General features: G+C 47.4%; 1 protein-coding gene across 7 annotated transcripts in view; it reads left to right on the top strand.

The window, feature by feature from the left end:
• DPF3 (double PHD fingers 3) overlaps positions 1-16,096 on the top strand; it is a 259,412-nt gene that overhangs the window by 145,549 nt on the left and 97,767 nt on the right. For 4 of the 7 annotated variants that reach the window (XM_072839184.1, XM_072839183.1, XM_072839189.1 and 1 more), the window contains exons 5-7: positions 1,618-1,713; positions 10,661-10,739; positions 11,077-11,118. In XM_072839184.1, the coding sequence (XP_072695285.1) occupies positions 1,618-1,713; positions 10,661-10,739; positions 11,077-11,118 (217 nt within the window). The remainder of the gene's footprint in view (positions 1-1,617; positions 1,714-10,660; positions 10,740-11,076; positions 11,119-16,096) is intronic. The other 3 variants (XR_012036880.1, XM_072839187.1, XM_072839186.1) reach the window with 1 other exon arrangement.

Raw genomic sequence — 16,096 nt, 5'->3', positions numbered from 1 at the left:
TGTGCCATTTCTAAGCCTTTTCATAGGTTGCATGATTGTCACGCTATCACAAGAGTGGGTGGATGCTGAAGCTACTATCCTGTGTAATATGGTATTCCCCCCACCTTTCTAGCCTCATCTTATGCCAATCTCTCCCTGAGTCACTGAGCTCTAGTCGCCCTGGCCTCTTTCTGCAACATGGGCAAGCCGTGTTCCTTTCCCTGCCTCAGAGAGCTTGCTCATGCTCTTCCCTCTGCCTAGAACACTTTTCCTCTCTCCTTGCCTTTTGTCCCCATTCCCAAGGCTAGTCTTGCTTATCCTTCACATCTCAGCTCGCTTAGGTCACTTCCTCAGGTAAGCCTTTCCGGACCCTCAGATTAGGTAAAATTCCCTCTAATAGCCTCTAGTAGCAGCTTGCACTTTCTTGTCACTGTGTTTATGGCAGTTGTAACTATATGGTTGTGGATGTTGTTTAGATCTATCCTCCCTTCACTGTTTTGTAGAGTCCTTTTAAGGCAAGAAGTGTAGTCATTTTGTGGCTTGTCTAGCACAGTGCCTGCCATGTAGTCAGCACTTGACAAATGCTTGTTGATTGAATGAATAAGTAAATTCCTAATTTATAATTGGGGAAACTAAGGCATGAAGAGACAATGACTCACCTGAGGTTGCACAGTGAGTCCATAAAGAAGCTCCTAGGGCTGTTGACATAGAGGCCAGTGAACTCCATGCCCCTTCTCCTTATCTCACTTTCACTCTGCGGAGCTGGGTCCTCAGCTTTCATTTCTCCCTAAGCCTAGAGGTACATGCCTTACCTGCCCTCCCCTCCCTGCAAAGGGAGTGAAGTGTTCAGGTCCCTACAGGAAGGGTCTACATAATATACCTTCAGTCTTTGGACATAGGGCTGAGAAAGGACCAGAAAACTCTGAACTGATGAACCTGACTTGGCTTTGGCCATGGATTCACTGTATGACCTTGGACAATCAAAACTGTTTTTACCCTCAGTTTATTCACCTGTAAAATGGAAATTGGACTCTCTGCTATGTGAATCACAGTTCTTTTGGAGAGATATAATTAAATTCATGATCTTTAAGTTTCATTACAAGTAATGTGCTATAATGAAAATCCATTAAAAAAAAAACAAAACAATGAATGATTAAGAACAACACATTAATGTCAGATTCTGGTCAGATGAACAGGAAGTTACTTGTTTCATCAAACAGGGCAGGGTTCCAGAATGTCAGAGAAAGGAGGAACATATTTTCATATTTAGGAACAAAAGGAAATTACATGAAAAAAGTAAGTTTTGAAAAACGTCTTGAGTTCACATAGAAAAGCACCCCGACCAGAGTGTTCTCTCTTTTAGAAAATGTTTCTTGGGTAAAAAGAGTTGAAAAAAGTCAGTGTTCTGGGAGGATTGGGCTGGAAGGGGCCCAGGGGGTTGAGAGAGATGTTTCCGCCAAGAGCCCGGACTCTGGGCAGCCTTTTGGAGGCCTGCTTCCCCAGCAATGGCAGCTCCTTCACTTTGTCAAAGCACAAGAACAAAATAGACCTCCTGCCCCTTCCTTAAATTACCCTCCAGTGGCTTTCTCTTTTGCATTTTATTTCTCAACCTTTCTGTTTATTTTCTTGTCATTTCAGAGGGTTTTGGAAAATGATGAAAATGTAGAAGAAGGAAATGAAGAAGAAGATTTAGAAGAGGATATCCCCAAGCGCAAAAATAGGACCAGAGGACGGGTAAGCTGGGGATGCCAGGAAGGAGGGAAGCATTGAGGGAGGCAGGGAGGCCAAGGCCAGGAGAACTGGTCCACAGACCCCAAGTCCCCCCAGAAGCAGACAGAGCTCTCATATCTGCCATCTCCCTTGAAGAACACTCAGAGAGGAAACTCCAGAAGGCCTCTCTGATCCTAGGTGGGAGCCTGGAAGAGTTTAGAACTAGCAAGAGGGAAAAGAGAGAGAAGGTGCCCTGAGGGGACAGTGAGGGTTCTGGAAGGGTTGGGGTGGGGTCTAGGGGAGGTGGTGGAGGAGGAGAGTGTGACTATTGTACCCATTACTTGGCTTTTTTTTTTTTTTAAGATTTTATTTATTTATTCATGGGAGACACAGAGAGAGGCAGAAACATAGGCAGAGGGATAAGCAGGCTCCTCACAGGGAGCCTGATGTGAGACTTCATCCCCCAACTGGGATCACACCCTGAGCCAAAGGCAGATGCTCAACCGCTGAGCCACCCAGGCATCTCCCGTTACTTGGTCTTAAAAGAAGGCTGAATTTTCCCGTCCCTGGGGCTGTTCCAGAATGACAGGGTCAAGACACCTGCTTTGGGGTATGCTTCACTAGGCGGAGAGTAGGATCACTCTGGAAAACTGTGGGGGCCACAGCTAATGGTTTCCAAGTGGGTGAGGCAGGGGCTTTTGGTGCAGCTGGGGATGTGGCAAGAGGAGGCCAGAAGGTATAAAGTTGTGGGAGTGGTCCTTGAGGGCCGAGACCCAAGTCTGAGTGGTGTTCTTAGGCATGCAGGTTGCTCCTCCAGAATCCTAATGTCCAAGCCCAAGGGGCTCTTGGTGGCCACCCTCAGGTGGCTGCAAGGGCATCTGACAATAATAAGGTGGAGAGAGACCTTCCGGGGGTAAGTTTGCTTTCTATCTAGAGAATTAGTATTAGGCCTTCTGGCTCCTTCAGGCTCTAGGGGAGCCTTACCCCTCTTATCCATGGGCACCCTGTGGTTTTGGGTCCAAGGGTAGTTACAGCAAGCCTCTCTATTCCTGTGACTCTTTCTTTCTTTCTTTCTTTCTTTCTTTCTTTCTTTCTTTCTTTCTTTCTTTCTTTCTTTCTTTCTTTCTCCTTCCTTCCTTCCTTCCTTCCTTCCTTCCTTCCTTCCTTCCTTCCTTCCTTCCTTCCTTCCTTCCTTCCTTCTTTCTCTTTCTTTCTTTCTTTCTTTCTTTCTTTCTTTCTTTCTTTCTTTCTTTCTTTCTTTCTTTCTTTCCTTTCTTTCTTTCTTTCTTCTTTTTCTCTCTCCCTCCCTCCCTCTTCCTTCCTTCCTTCCTTCCTTCCTTCCTTTCTTTCTTTCTTTCTTTCTTTCTTTCTTTCTTTCTTTCTTTCTCTCTCTCTCTCTCTCTCTCTCTTTGAAATATTTTATTTATTCATTCATGAAAGACACACACAGAGAGAGAGGCAAAGACATAGGCAGAGTGAGAAGCAGGCTTCCTGTGGAGAGCCCAATGTGGGACTTGATCCTAGGACCCCTGGATCATGCTCTGAGCCAAAGGCAGATGCTCAACCACTGGGCCACCCAGGTGTCCTGTTTCCATGCTTCCTGTGCTCTAGTATTCATCAGTCACCAGGAGAACCTATCGAAATGCAGATTTCCAGGACCCACTCCTAGAAGTTCTGATTTAGGAAGTCTTGGGTAGGGCCCAGAAAGCTGTATTATAAGCAAATTCCTAGGTGGCTGATGTAAGTGGTCCACTGCTGCCCACACTGAGCTCGGATGCCCTGACTTGTCGACAGGGGCTGGAATTTCTCAGGCTGGGCAGGGCAGCTCTCTGATGCTGTGTGCCTTCTGGAGTGGCCAGCTAGCTTCAGCAATGATCTTGTCTTATTTGTTCTTTACTCTCACGTTGTGTTGGTTTGTATATTTAATTTTTGGGATAATATCTGAAAGGAAATCCTAGACGTTTTATCATTTAACCTATACATACCTCAATGTCTGTCTCTAACAAATAGCATTTTTCATACCCAATAAAAACAACAACTATTCTAATATCTACTATCCAGTCCCTGATGGTTTCCCTGGATTTTCTCAAAAATGCCTTTCTACAGTTGGTTTGTTTGAAACTTAAGCCTCTTCTATTCTATGACATACCTCTTTCCTGCTCTACCCTACCACACACACACACACACACACACACACACACACACTTTTTTTTTTTCTCCATGCTATTTATTTGTTGACAAACTTGGGTGGTTTATCTCATAGAATTCCCTACATTCTAGATTTGGTGGATGGGTTTATGTTCTGGAAACTGGTGGTTTGATTAGAGACTTGATTAGATTTGCGCTATGTGTGTATGTGTGTAAATATTGTTTTGGTGGGGCAAAAACCTTTCCTGTGCTTCTTTTACTGCATCACATCAGGAGGTACACGTTGTCCAGCTGTTCCACTCTCGGGGGGAAATGGATCAGTAGGTTCAGGTATTGTCAGCTTGATTTCTCCTTAGAAGGTTCTTCATCAAGTTTTTATCTGGCTGTTTCAGCAGACATTGAAAAGCTTGCCCAAATCCATGACTTCATTGCAGGCTGCAAAATAATGAATATCTAATTCCATCATTGGAGGAAGTTTTAGAATTTCTGGGTGTTTTGTGAGCTCCAAGAGCTGCATGCATCCAGGCCTACTTCCACCCCGTCCCTCAGCCCAAGCCAAGGTTACAGGGGTAGATTGCAGAGAATGGTCCTCTTCACATCTTCTCCACTCCCAACCTAAATCTAGATGACTGAACTCAGAAGTGCATGGATATGAGCTGTGTGTCTCCTCTGTGAGAACACCACGGTGGCAGCAGCAGCCACTGCATACTCACTGCATACTTACGGGACACCAGGCCACATGATGGGGCTCTTTACAACGAGAGCTATACATAGAGGGTGACGACTGCGTACTTTGTATTGCACTCTCGATTTCTATACTGTTCCTTACAGCAGCCACTAGCCACATGTGGTGACTGAGCACTTAAAATGTTGCCAGTTCAAATTAAAATGTGCTGCAAATGTAAAATACACACCATTCAAGACTTAGTATGAAAAGAATGCAAAGCATATCATTACTATTTTTTATATTGATTGCATATTGAAGTGATAATAGTTTGAATACGTTGGGTTAAATAAAATATACTATTAACATTAATTGTACTTGTTTCTCTTTTTACTCTTTTTGAAAAATGTGGTTACTAGAAAATTTAAAATGATATGTGTGGCTCACATTGTGTTTCTATTGGCCCTCACTTCTTGTTGCATTCCCATAGATTGGTATTATCACTCCCAGAGAGATTATGTAACTTGCTCAAGGTCATCTAAACTCGTAGAGAAGGAGTCAGGATTTGAATAAAGGTGTGTAATTTTGTCACCGAGTCATGCCTGGCCCAGTGCCCATCATGTGGCTAAAGACTAGCTTGTTGAATGAATGACTGAGTGATGGGAAGGAAAGAAAAGCTATATTTCAACTTTGTCGGAGTTGAGAGAAGGCCTAAGCACTTAAAATGTGCTTTTAATGTGATGGAGCTGGATGGGGCCTAGCTCAGGGCCTATATGGTGCCAGCCAAGGGGCAGCTGAATGGCTCTATGTTGTGTAGTGGCACCATGGACATGTCATCCATGGTGGGAGCCATGGGATGACCTAGAAGTGTATGAGTGAGCCCTGCCTGTGCTGGAATACAAGTGTGAAGCTGTTTCACCCACAGCCTCAATGTAGCCACCCTTGTAAGAGGCATATTCAAGTTGCTGCTGGTTCCTAGAGAGCATTTCTGTTGTCAAGACTGGCAGGTGGCACCCTCAGTGGGTGGCCTCTGGAATGCAGCATCAGGATTACCTGGGAGCTTGTCAGGCACCCAGGACCCTGGACTCCACCCTGGATGGACTGAATTAGAGCTTGCACTTTGACAAGACCTCTCCCCCCCTGGTGCTTTGTGTACTCACTGAGGAAGCCAGGGGCAAAGTAGTGATTACAAGGGCAGCCTCTGCCTTGTGTGAACCATGAGTTCGATTCCCAGATCCACCATTTACTAGACTTCGGGTGCATTATGTAACCTCATTATCTTGATCAAATTATAGAAATACTCTGGGCCTCAGTTTCTCATAATGAAAATTATGAGAGTAATAATACCAGCTTTAATAAAAGCTAGACATTGTTAAGAGGGTGCAAAGGGAAAAACTCTTTAGGCTAGCCCCAACCCTAATGGGGATACCCTGAGTGGGGAGGGAAATTCAGACCCAACAATTAATAATTATGTCTGTGCTAACTTTAGCTCAAGAAATCCAAGCTCTTTAAAATTCATGAAATTCCTGGAAGTCAGCCATGTGAGTATTATCAATCAGTCAATCAATCAATCAGTAACTATTTATTGATGCACTATGGTGCTGTCCAGTGCTTCTCAAACTAATGTGCTTATGAAGCGCATGGTGATCTTGTTAAAGTGCAAATTCTGATGCAGAGGGTCTGGGGGTTGGGTGGTACTGAGATTTTGTCTGGTTAACAAGCTCCCAGGTGATACCAGCACTGCTGGTCTGAGGACCACATTTTAAATAGCAAGGATGTGGAGCTATGGCCCTCAGGAGTTGGGTTTTTTTTTTTTTTTTTTTGGTCTTCTCTACTTAAAAATTACTGAGAGCCCCCCAAAGCTATTGTTCTGGTGGGTTATAACTAGTGATAATCACCTATTAGAAATTAAAACAGAAAAAAATGTTAATCTTCAGAATATACCAGCACACAGAGTGATGATATCATCATGTCAGGTAGCCTCTGGAAAACTCCACTGTGCATTTGTGAGGGAATGAGAGTGTAAAGTCTCAACTAATGTTCTAGTACTATTTAATACTGTTATGAAAATAGTTTTGATAGCAGTCCCCCTGAAAGGGTCTCAAGGATTCCCCAGCAATCCTTGGGTCATTAGTTGAGAACAACTCCTAGGGAGGAACTAGCTCTATGAGCCTGTCTTAGTCAAGCATCTTTTAATTGCCAGAAACTCAACAGCTTCAGCAAAAATGGAGAGTATTTGACAAGCTGCTGGGTCATTGCCCCAGATATGTAGTCTTGGAAGATTTAACCCGCAGGAAAGGCAAGAAAATGGTAAGGGATTTAGGACTGGCAAAGAATAAGGAACCCAGGCAGCTCATGGCCTCTATTTCCTTCCATATTTTCCTATCAAAAGACTGTGTTTCCTTCTTCTCTGTACCCATGGCTCCATAGCTCCTGAATTGATGGTTTCCCAGTTCAAGTGCCTGTACTCCCTGGAGTCATTGCCCCAACACCAGGTGCTTCAGAGGTAGAATCTGATTGGCCCAGCTTAGGTCATGTGACCACTACTGAGCCAGTCAATCAGCTGTGGTCAGGGGGGCCGGGCTATGTGGTACAATTAGGGCTGTCTTGGCTTCTGGGTGTCTGAATAGGAGGTGGGGTGGGGAGGAGGGGAGGAGGGGAGGGGAGTGGGATAGGGTGGGTTGGGGAGGGGGGTGGGGAGGGGTGGGGTGGGGAGGAGGGGAGTGGGGAGGAGGGGAGTGGGGTGGACGATTCTCAGAGAGGGAGGATGGTTTCTTTTGCACAGTCAGCATCAAACTTTTACAGAACAGAGTCTGGAAACCTAGGTCCTGCCCCTTCTACTGACTCTGTGACTATGGACAAGTCACAAACCTTCTTAGAGCTCATCTCATCCAGTGCCAAAGGGGAATAGTATTACTTTTCTGTAACTCACGATGTATGGTAGGAATGCACCGAGCTAATACATGTGAAAGAGCTTTGGATGCTAAGTGCCCAACATAGGTCTAAGCTTTGGGCGTTCATAGTAAAGTATGAAATGCCATCTTTGCTCTTAAGAACCTTGGGATTAAATTGAGGAGAAAATACGAACGGCCATGATACAATTAGAAAACAGCAGGCTTCTGTCTGTGCACTAACCAAATGCAATAAAAGTTCAGAGGAGAGAGTGGAGATCAGCTTGGGCAAGAAGGGGAAGTAATTTATTGAGCACTTCCTGTGGATGTGGCGCTGTCCCCTGTGGTTTCGCACACTCTCAGCACCAACCCTCCCAGCAACTCTGCAGTAAGAGGTGTTGCTGTGCCCATTTTACAGTTGAGAAAATTAAAACTTAGAGAAGTAACTTGTCTAAAGACACAGAGCTGATGTTTAAACCTACGCCTGTCTGCCTTTAAAGCTGATGCTCTTTTTTATTCCTCAATCTGACAAGAGGAAGATTCTTGGAGGAGTGGGATGTTAGTGGGGCTAAAGCATGGACCTGTGTGGGTGACAGAGGAGAGGCTGATCCATGACAGGGATCAGTGAAAGATGAATACATGGACATAGCATGAGCGCAAGGTGAACCTGACGGCATTGGCACTGGGTTGCCATTGGTTGTGTCTGTGGTTTTAGATGGCGATGAATGAACGAGTGAATGACCATGGGCTCTGTCCTTCACTCGTTTTGTCTAATTGGTCTGGGAGTCATGCAGGGCGGGTTGGGAAGGGCAGTGCAGAGGTGGAACCCCAGCCGGTGGGTTCTTGTTGCAGCTCGGGGTCAGGTGATGAGCTCCTGGACTAGAATGTGGAACAGAAGGGAAACGCAAAGCCTAAGATGGCCTTTGAAGGAAGCAACAATAGCACTTGATATAAAGAATAAAGGAGAAGAACCACAGATGACTGACTCACTGAGCGACTGACCAGTTGACTCAGCCAGTGTTTAGTGTGTCTTAAGTGGCAGGCCCTGTACCAGGTTCTCAATATAGTGTGGCCCAAGTAGAAGTTTTCCACCCTCTTGATGGGGAGACAGACCGTCGTATAACACGACGTCAGAGGACGCTACGTGCTGGGACCAAACATAAAGCAGGGCAGGGGAAAGAGAAAAATGGAGAGGGTGTGAGTGGATATAGTTTGGTCAGGGAGGGCTTCTCTGAGGAGGTGACATCTGGGCAAGACTAGAGGGATTCCGAGTTTCCAAGTTTGAGCGATTCCAGGAGACTACAGGAGTGCTCCGGCCGCCGGAAGAGTCCCTGGCATGTGCCCATCTTGCAGTTGAGGAAACCAAGGTGCAGGGAGAGAGTGGAAGTGACGGTGGTGCTCAGCCTTGTGGAGTGACATCCAACCTGCCTCTCGGCGGGGCCCTCCCCTCCCGCTGCTGCTCCCCCAGGAGTGCCTGCTTCCAGTGCTTTCCAGGCCTCGTCGCCTCCTCTTAGCCCAGGCGGTATTTTTAGTCTCTCTGAGCCCCTTCCCCGCGTCTGCTGTTGGCTCGTCATTCTGCTTGACTTGCTTTCACCTGCTCCAGGCGGCTGTGACAGGGCTGCGGGCTGCACACGTCAAGCTGTCCCTGGCTTCACTGTGGGGGCGTGGGGGGTGGCGAGGGCAGCTGAGGGTGACCACCCTCCCCGTCGTCGTCATCGTGGGCAGGCGGGGAGGCCTGTCGGTGCCTGCGGGTGACCGCGGAACCTCACAGCTCCCTCTTCGGGTCAACTCTGAGTAATGAGGCCGGGGCGGGAGGGGGCCGCCGGCTGTCGCCTGCTTGGGTGGGGGTGGGGAGGCAGAGCGGCAAAGCTGCGGGGAGGGAGGTGGAATTTTGTAATTTGTTTTGGAGAGAGACAAGCTGAGGAGGAGGTGGAGGTGGTAGCTTGGCAGGTGGTGTTGATTGTGAAGAGCGTGTTTTGTGAGAGCCTGTGAACACCGAGGGCCTGGGGTACAGGCCTTCCTGCTGTGAAATCCCCAGTGAGTGAGTGTGTGTGTGCATGTGCGTGTGCGTGTGCGTGTGTGTGTGTGTGTGTGTGTGAGCATCATGGACCTTTTGACCCTGAAGCCCCCAGGGCCCCTGTCCAGGCCCGGCCCCTGGGGCTGTCCCATTGCCCCTGCACCCCGGGTGGCTGCCATGTTTTATTTCTCATCTGCTGCGTCTCCTTCTCTGTCCCCAAAGACCTCAGCAGGGCCTTTCCCCGGTTGGCAGTTTACTGCTACTCATTACCAGAGTAATGACCTGGAGGAGGCCAGGGTGCTACACACGTGACCATGTGGGACTTACAAAGGTTTAAAAATAAACCTCGCCGCGTTCTTGTAGCCACTGTCCCGGGGCTGCAGAGCTGCTGGCACCCTCTCTGGCTGGCCTCCTCTATCCTTGGAGGTAGAACTCATCCCACCCCCACCCCAGGTTGTGCTGACCCTTTCTGGAGATGCACGCAGGGTGGTGGGATCAGGAGTCCGGCCCCAGCAGACTGTGAGGTATCAAGACTTGTGTCACTGGCCAGAGGCCTGAGGCAGATCACCCCCACAAAGTAGGCCGAGCAGGGGTGATGAGGGGAGCTCCCCGCCATGCTTGCCTGGGCTTGTGCCCTAGACCTGAGGCCAGGCCTGGCTGGCTCTTGAGAGACTAGAAGGGGACGGACAGTGTGAACCTGGGGCAAGAGCCTGGGATGATGCCTGTGGATTGCTCCCAGTCTGCGTCATCTGGTCAACTGAGGTGGGCAGGGTGGGCATCTGCATGTGGAGGCCAATGAAGCTAGAAGGCTGGGCAGCTGGAGGAGGAGCTCCCTGTGGCAACAACAGAGTACAGGGATCGGGTAGATGTAGGCTTTGCAGTCACACTGTTGTGAGTTTATGTCCTGGGTCCGGGCTTAGTAGCAGAGGGACTCTGGACAAGCTATTTCACTTGTTGCCTCAGTCTCCTGATCTGTAAAATCGAGATAATAGTAGTACATCTCTTGGAGTCCTTGTGAACATTTAATGAGATGATGTGGGTGAATAGCTGAGCACTCTGGGGCAAGTTACTTGACCTCTCTGGGCCTCAGTTTCTTGGCCTGTAAAATGGGGTTGGTATCGGTTCAAATGCTGTGTCCAGGAAGACGGGATGAAGAGGTGTAGGTGAAGTGTTCGGGGCCGCACAGAGTACGCGCTCAGGAGCCGTAGTGACCATCACTGTAACAAGCGTCCTGGTTCCTTGTCTTCCCAGGCCCGTGGTTCGGCAGGTGGCAGGAGGAGGCACGACGCTGCCTCTCAGGAAGACCATGACAAACCTTACGTCTGTGACAGTAAGTACAGCAGATGCCGCCTTCCTGCCTCTGCCTCTGCCCCCAGCACCCCCTTCCCTGTGCTTCCCTGGCTGTCTCCCCCAGCCTCAGGCTCCCTGGCTCCTCCTCTTGGACCTGCACCCCACCTTGCATGCCTGCTGCCTCAGCAAAGGCACCACCTCTTGCTGCTGCTGCTGCTGCCACTCGCCCACCCAGGTGTTTTTGCATGAGGAAGAAGCAAGCCCGGGAGGCCTCCTGCCTCTGGCAGTGCCCCCTTGGTGGCTTTCTTCTGGCTCGCTCTCTCTTTCTCTCTCTTTGTCTCCTGAAGATTCATCCTCTATTTCTTTCTCTGTTTCAGAGAGTTACAAACAAAAGCATAACTCAAAATCCTCCGACAAAGGTACTCGGCTCCTTTGGCTTTTCATGTTTCCCTTTCATTTCCTCCTGTCTCTCCTGTCCTAGGTAGGGCAAGTTATGAATCTTTCTCTGACAACGACTTAGCTTAATAAATGGCCCTCGATCCATCTCCAGCCTTTCTTGCTTGCTTCAGAGGCATCTCTTGGACAAGGAGTCAGGGCCTGGCTCCTGGGTTCAGGGGGTGCAGACAGAGCTGAGGAGGCGGCTGAGGGAGAGTGGGACAGGAAGCAGGGGCAGTGGGCGTGCCTCTAGAAACCTTCAGCTTTCAGAGGGATTACCATCAGCTCCTGAGCTGCTGTCTTTCTCACCTAGCAGAGCATTGGGTGGCGGGTTTAGAATCCTTGCCCTAGTTACCTCTCACGGTATGGGGCGCCATCTGCTCATTCCACAGCAAGGACCGCCCTAGAAACCACGCTCCCTGGCCATTTTCCCCTTCATGTCTTCTCCCCTGTGGGGGTGCAGAGCTGTGCCACAGGAGAAGGGCCCTGGTGCTGTGGTTCCTCCCGCTGACATCTTGCAGTGTCTGTAGTCTCCGTGGAAGCAGAGGACGAATGGGAGAGATGGGACTCAGGGAGCACGTTGTGGGTGGTGCCCTTTCCTCCCTCTTCACTGGCCTCTTTTGATTTCAAAAAGTTGTTCTGTGCCCGGTGGGGTGACAGCTGATTGGAGAACATTTTGCTAGAAGAACTCAAACTCCATGACCCCCATTTGGCTGCTTAATACACCGTGCAGATGGCATTCCTGAGACAACTCTTGCAGGTAACATCTCCATCCCATAGCGCTTCTGTTCCAGGATGAGGAGGGAGCAGGGCAGGGGGTCTGGTGTCTCTGGCCATGTCAGGAGGTGCCTACTTTGGCCGGCAGCTTGCCTCCCAGAAAGGCCTCTGTTTTGTTCTGATGCATGGAATCCCTCTAGTGTGGGCCCTCTGGGGACTGGTTCTGGGCTGGGAAGGGTCCTTCTGGGCCCATGGAGCAGGCTCTCCAGCTGTACCTGGCTGCAGCAGCCCAGCCCTCGAGAATGCCAACAGCTGCTTTGGGACTGGGGCATTGCCATCCGATTCCTCTTTTCAAAAGCTTTATTTTTGTGATGTGATTTTCTGCTTCCATAGCTAGTGGGATTACTTTTTGCTCCATCTCTTCAGTTTTCATTGGATTCGCAGCCAATAATCCCATATATTCCAGGACACACCCCATGTGCCCTTCTACACCTACCTCTCAGTTCCTCTCTTTGCTCTTTTGTCGGCTGTCTGCCTTCTCACATGTCACCTCCACGGAGCACCCTCTGTGGGGTCCCTCTCTTGCCTGGCTCCCCTCTTTCATTGCGAAGTGCTTGCATCACGCCCCCACCCCCCGCTGTGGGGGGACCCCACAGTGCTATTGGCTCTTCCCCTGTTCCCATCCCCATGGTCTCTTTCTTTCTCCTTCTGTTTATCCTGTGATGCTTGGGAGGCCAAAACGAAGGCCTGATGTTGGCTTTCTGGAAGTCTCAGCGGCTGATTTCTTGCCTCTGCCAACACAGGCGCTGCCTCCCTTCTCTTCCCTCGGGGGACCAAGGTCCACCATAGATTGCCCTTCTCTCTTCTGGCTCTCATAGGAAATTGTGTGGCAGCTTGGTGATTAATAGACTTTGTTTTTATCTGGTGCCCTTCAGACATGTGATCCTTTGGGATAGGAATGACCTTTGGAGAGGTCATGAGGCCCACCCTCCACCCACGAATTGAGCAAGGAATGCTTTTAATAATCTCTAATGCATCCTAAGTAGAGAGGTGTCTGGTCACCTCCTTGAGTGTCCCCAGGGATGGTGTTACCATAAGCTACCCTTTCTTCCATGATTCCAACTGTGCTCTGAATGATTGTTTTTTTTCTTGATAGGAGCTACATTTTTCCCCCTCCTACAGGCCCCCTTGTCTTTTGCATATCTTTTCTCATCAAATAGGCACACTGAGAATTTTGTCTATTCTGGAGGCCCTTTGAACATCCCCTGGCATTCTTGGTTTATCTCAGGCCGCATCCCAACCTCTGTGATGTGCTGCTCTAAACTCCTTTCTGGGTTTACATTTAAGCTCAGCACTCCCACTGGAAGTAACACCAAGGCCAAGCCAAGTAGCTCAGAGAGTAACAGACACATTTCCGTGTTTATTTTATACATCGGCTCTTAATAACAGCCTCTGTGTGTAGAGAACAGAGGTCCTTGGCCACCCCATTGCACTGGGCGCTATCCCTACCACTTCCTGTGCACTGCCTGTCCTGACCCCTGTGCACCCGCCTCTCTAGGTGTGTGCCCTTTTCTGCTTAATGAATTTGATTATTCCTTCTTTCATAAATCACTCTGCATTTAGCCCTATTGAGTCTCAATAAAGAGATACAATAATATGTGACTTCAATATACAAGATTCAATAAAGGCAAATTTAAAGACATTGCCCAGTAGTTGAATTTCATCCTCTGCAGATTTGCAATCCCTGCCATTTTGGTGTTGTCTGTGGTTTGATTTGTGTAATCCCCACTCCATTTTTTGAGTTATTTGTGAAAATATTAGGCTACCTTATACCCCACCACCTCTTTCTGGGTGTATGTGGAGCAGCAATAGCTATCTTTCAGGTGTGATTATATTTAGCCCTTCCTGGTTTATATTCCTAAATGTAGCTGTCCTATCATATTTTTGGTCCAAGCATCCCTTTCAAGATGGGTGGTTGAGATATCATCTTAGCTTCTAACTTCAGGTGATAGATAGTTTGCCTGTTGCCTTTCACTCAGCAATCGAATTTATTCCATCTGAGAAATACTAAGTCATCTGAACACAATTTATTTTTTTACCCAATCCGTGGTGTGTGTGTACATGAATACTTCATTTTCTAGCAAGTAACCAATCACTATTAATTATCCTGAACGTGTACCACGCTTAAGGATTAAAATTCTGTTTCTTCCATTTCAATCTCTTGCCAAAGAAAAGTGTTCATTATCCACAAACGGAACAACTGAATATGACTTTGTGGGAAAGACTGTCAGTGTTTGTCAAAGTGTGGACCTGGGCCATTTTGCACAGAGAAAACCTAGATGCTTATTCAAATGTGATTCCCAAGCCTCACACCAGACCTCTTGCATCAGAACCACGGGGTGCAGGCCCAGGAACCTGCATTTTTTGAGAGCTCCTCAGGAGATACTTCTGAATACTGACTTTCGAGAGTGACTGATTCAAAGGCTTCTCGCTTCCGACTGTCATCCTTTTTATTATTCCCTGCTTTTGGTATCTAGAAGTTCTAGAATCTTCAGGAATTTTTTAGGCCAACTGCCATAGGTCTGCTTCACTGTTTTGGGTGGTCTCTTTAGAATCTTTCTTTTTCCATTTTTTTTCCTTCCCGGTATTGATCTAAAATTCAGCAGTCCCATATAAAGCTCAGCAATCCAGCACTTGGCCTTAATTTACTTAATAGCTTTAAATCCTAACAGTATCATTAGCCCCCTTTTAGAGGTGGGATGATAAACTGGAGACAGACATGTGAAAGCAATCCTTGGGTCAGGCTACTGGGATGTTTTAAAATCATTCTAAATATTTCTCTCTTCTCTCTCCAACTGCTCCCAAACCTGAATTTTCTATTAGCATCACTGGGACTGACTCTGGATGAGACCCACTTTGCCATTGTCTTTGTTCAAGAAGCATCATAGGAGAGAAGATGGTGGTTTTGGGGTGATACTTAGGGACGAGAAAGGGAGAACATTGTGTCTCTAAGCATCAGCCATTTAGGGAGGAGCAAAGCACCCATTTATCCCTTTGCTGGCACAAGGGAAGTGAGTTGTGAAGTTTTTTTCCCCTTTGCCAGTTTTTTCTTTAAATTTTTTTTTTTAAAAAATTAACTTTATTTTACTGTGGAAAGAATACTTAACATCTCCCTTCTTAATAAATTTTTTAGCGTACAATATATATTGCCAAATATAGGCACAATGTTGTGCAGCAGATCTCTAGGCTTTATTCATCTTGCCCGACTGAAACTTTATGCCCATTGGTTAGCAATTTCCTAACTCCCCTTCTCTGCCAGCCTCTGGCAACCAGCATGCCACTCCTTGATGCTGTGAATTTGACTATTTTGGACACCTTGTATAAGAAGAATCAGGCAGTATTTGTTTTGCTGGGACTGGCTTATTTCGCTCAGCATAATGGCCTCGAGATTCATTCATATTGTTGCATATTGAAGGATTCCTTCTTTTTAAGAGATGGATGATATTCCATTGTATGTATCTACCAAGTTTTCGTTATCAATTCGTCTGTTAATGGACATTTAGGTTGTTTCCACATCTTGGCTATTGTGAATGGTGCTGCAATGAACATGGGAGTGCTGATATTTAAGATCCTGATTTCAATTCTTTTGGACAAATACCCAGAAGTGAGATTGCTGGATCCTATGGTAATTCTATTTTTAATTTTTTGAGGAGCCTTCATACTATTTTCCAGAGCAGCTGCACCATTTTGCATTCTCACCAGCAGTATTCAAGGATTCCAGTTTCCCTGCATCCTGGCCAACGCTTGTCTTTTGTTCCCAGTTTTTTTCTGATCACAGTGATAACCCCTGCTTCTGGTGCTTACGGTGTGCGGAGCATGGTGCTAAGCACGTTACCTACGTTGTCTCTGTAAATACAATAACCTTGAGAAGTAGAGACAGCTGACCTTGCTTTACTGGAAGAAACTGAGGCTCAGAGAGGGGAAGGGACTGGTCCGAGGTCACACAGCTGGTTCGTGTGGAAGCTGGGACATGAATCCTGGTGTCTTCAGCTCTGAAGCTGACAACTCCCCAGTGTTACTACCAGTGAAATATGCCCTGTTAACCTGGAGTTTGGCTCTTCTGAGAGTTGAGGAAGAAACATGTTTTTATTTTTTAATTTTTAAAAAGATTTATTTATTCATGAGAGACACAGAGAGAAAGGCAGAGACATAGGCAGAGGGAGAAGCAGGCTCCCTGCGGGGATC

Source organism: Canis lupus, chromosome 9 (assembly GCF_048164855.1).
Source record: "Canis lupus baileyi chromosome 9, mCanLup2.hap1, whole genome shotgun sequence".
Classification (NCBI taxonomy): Eukaryota; Metazoa; Chordata; class Mammalia; order Carnivora; family Canidae; genus Canis; species Canis lupus.
The sequence above is the reverse complement of the archived record's forward strand: the minus strand, read 5'-3'. Positions and strand labels throughout refer to the sequence as shown.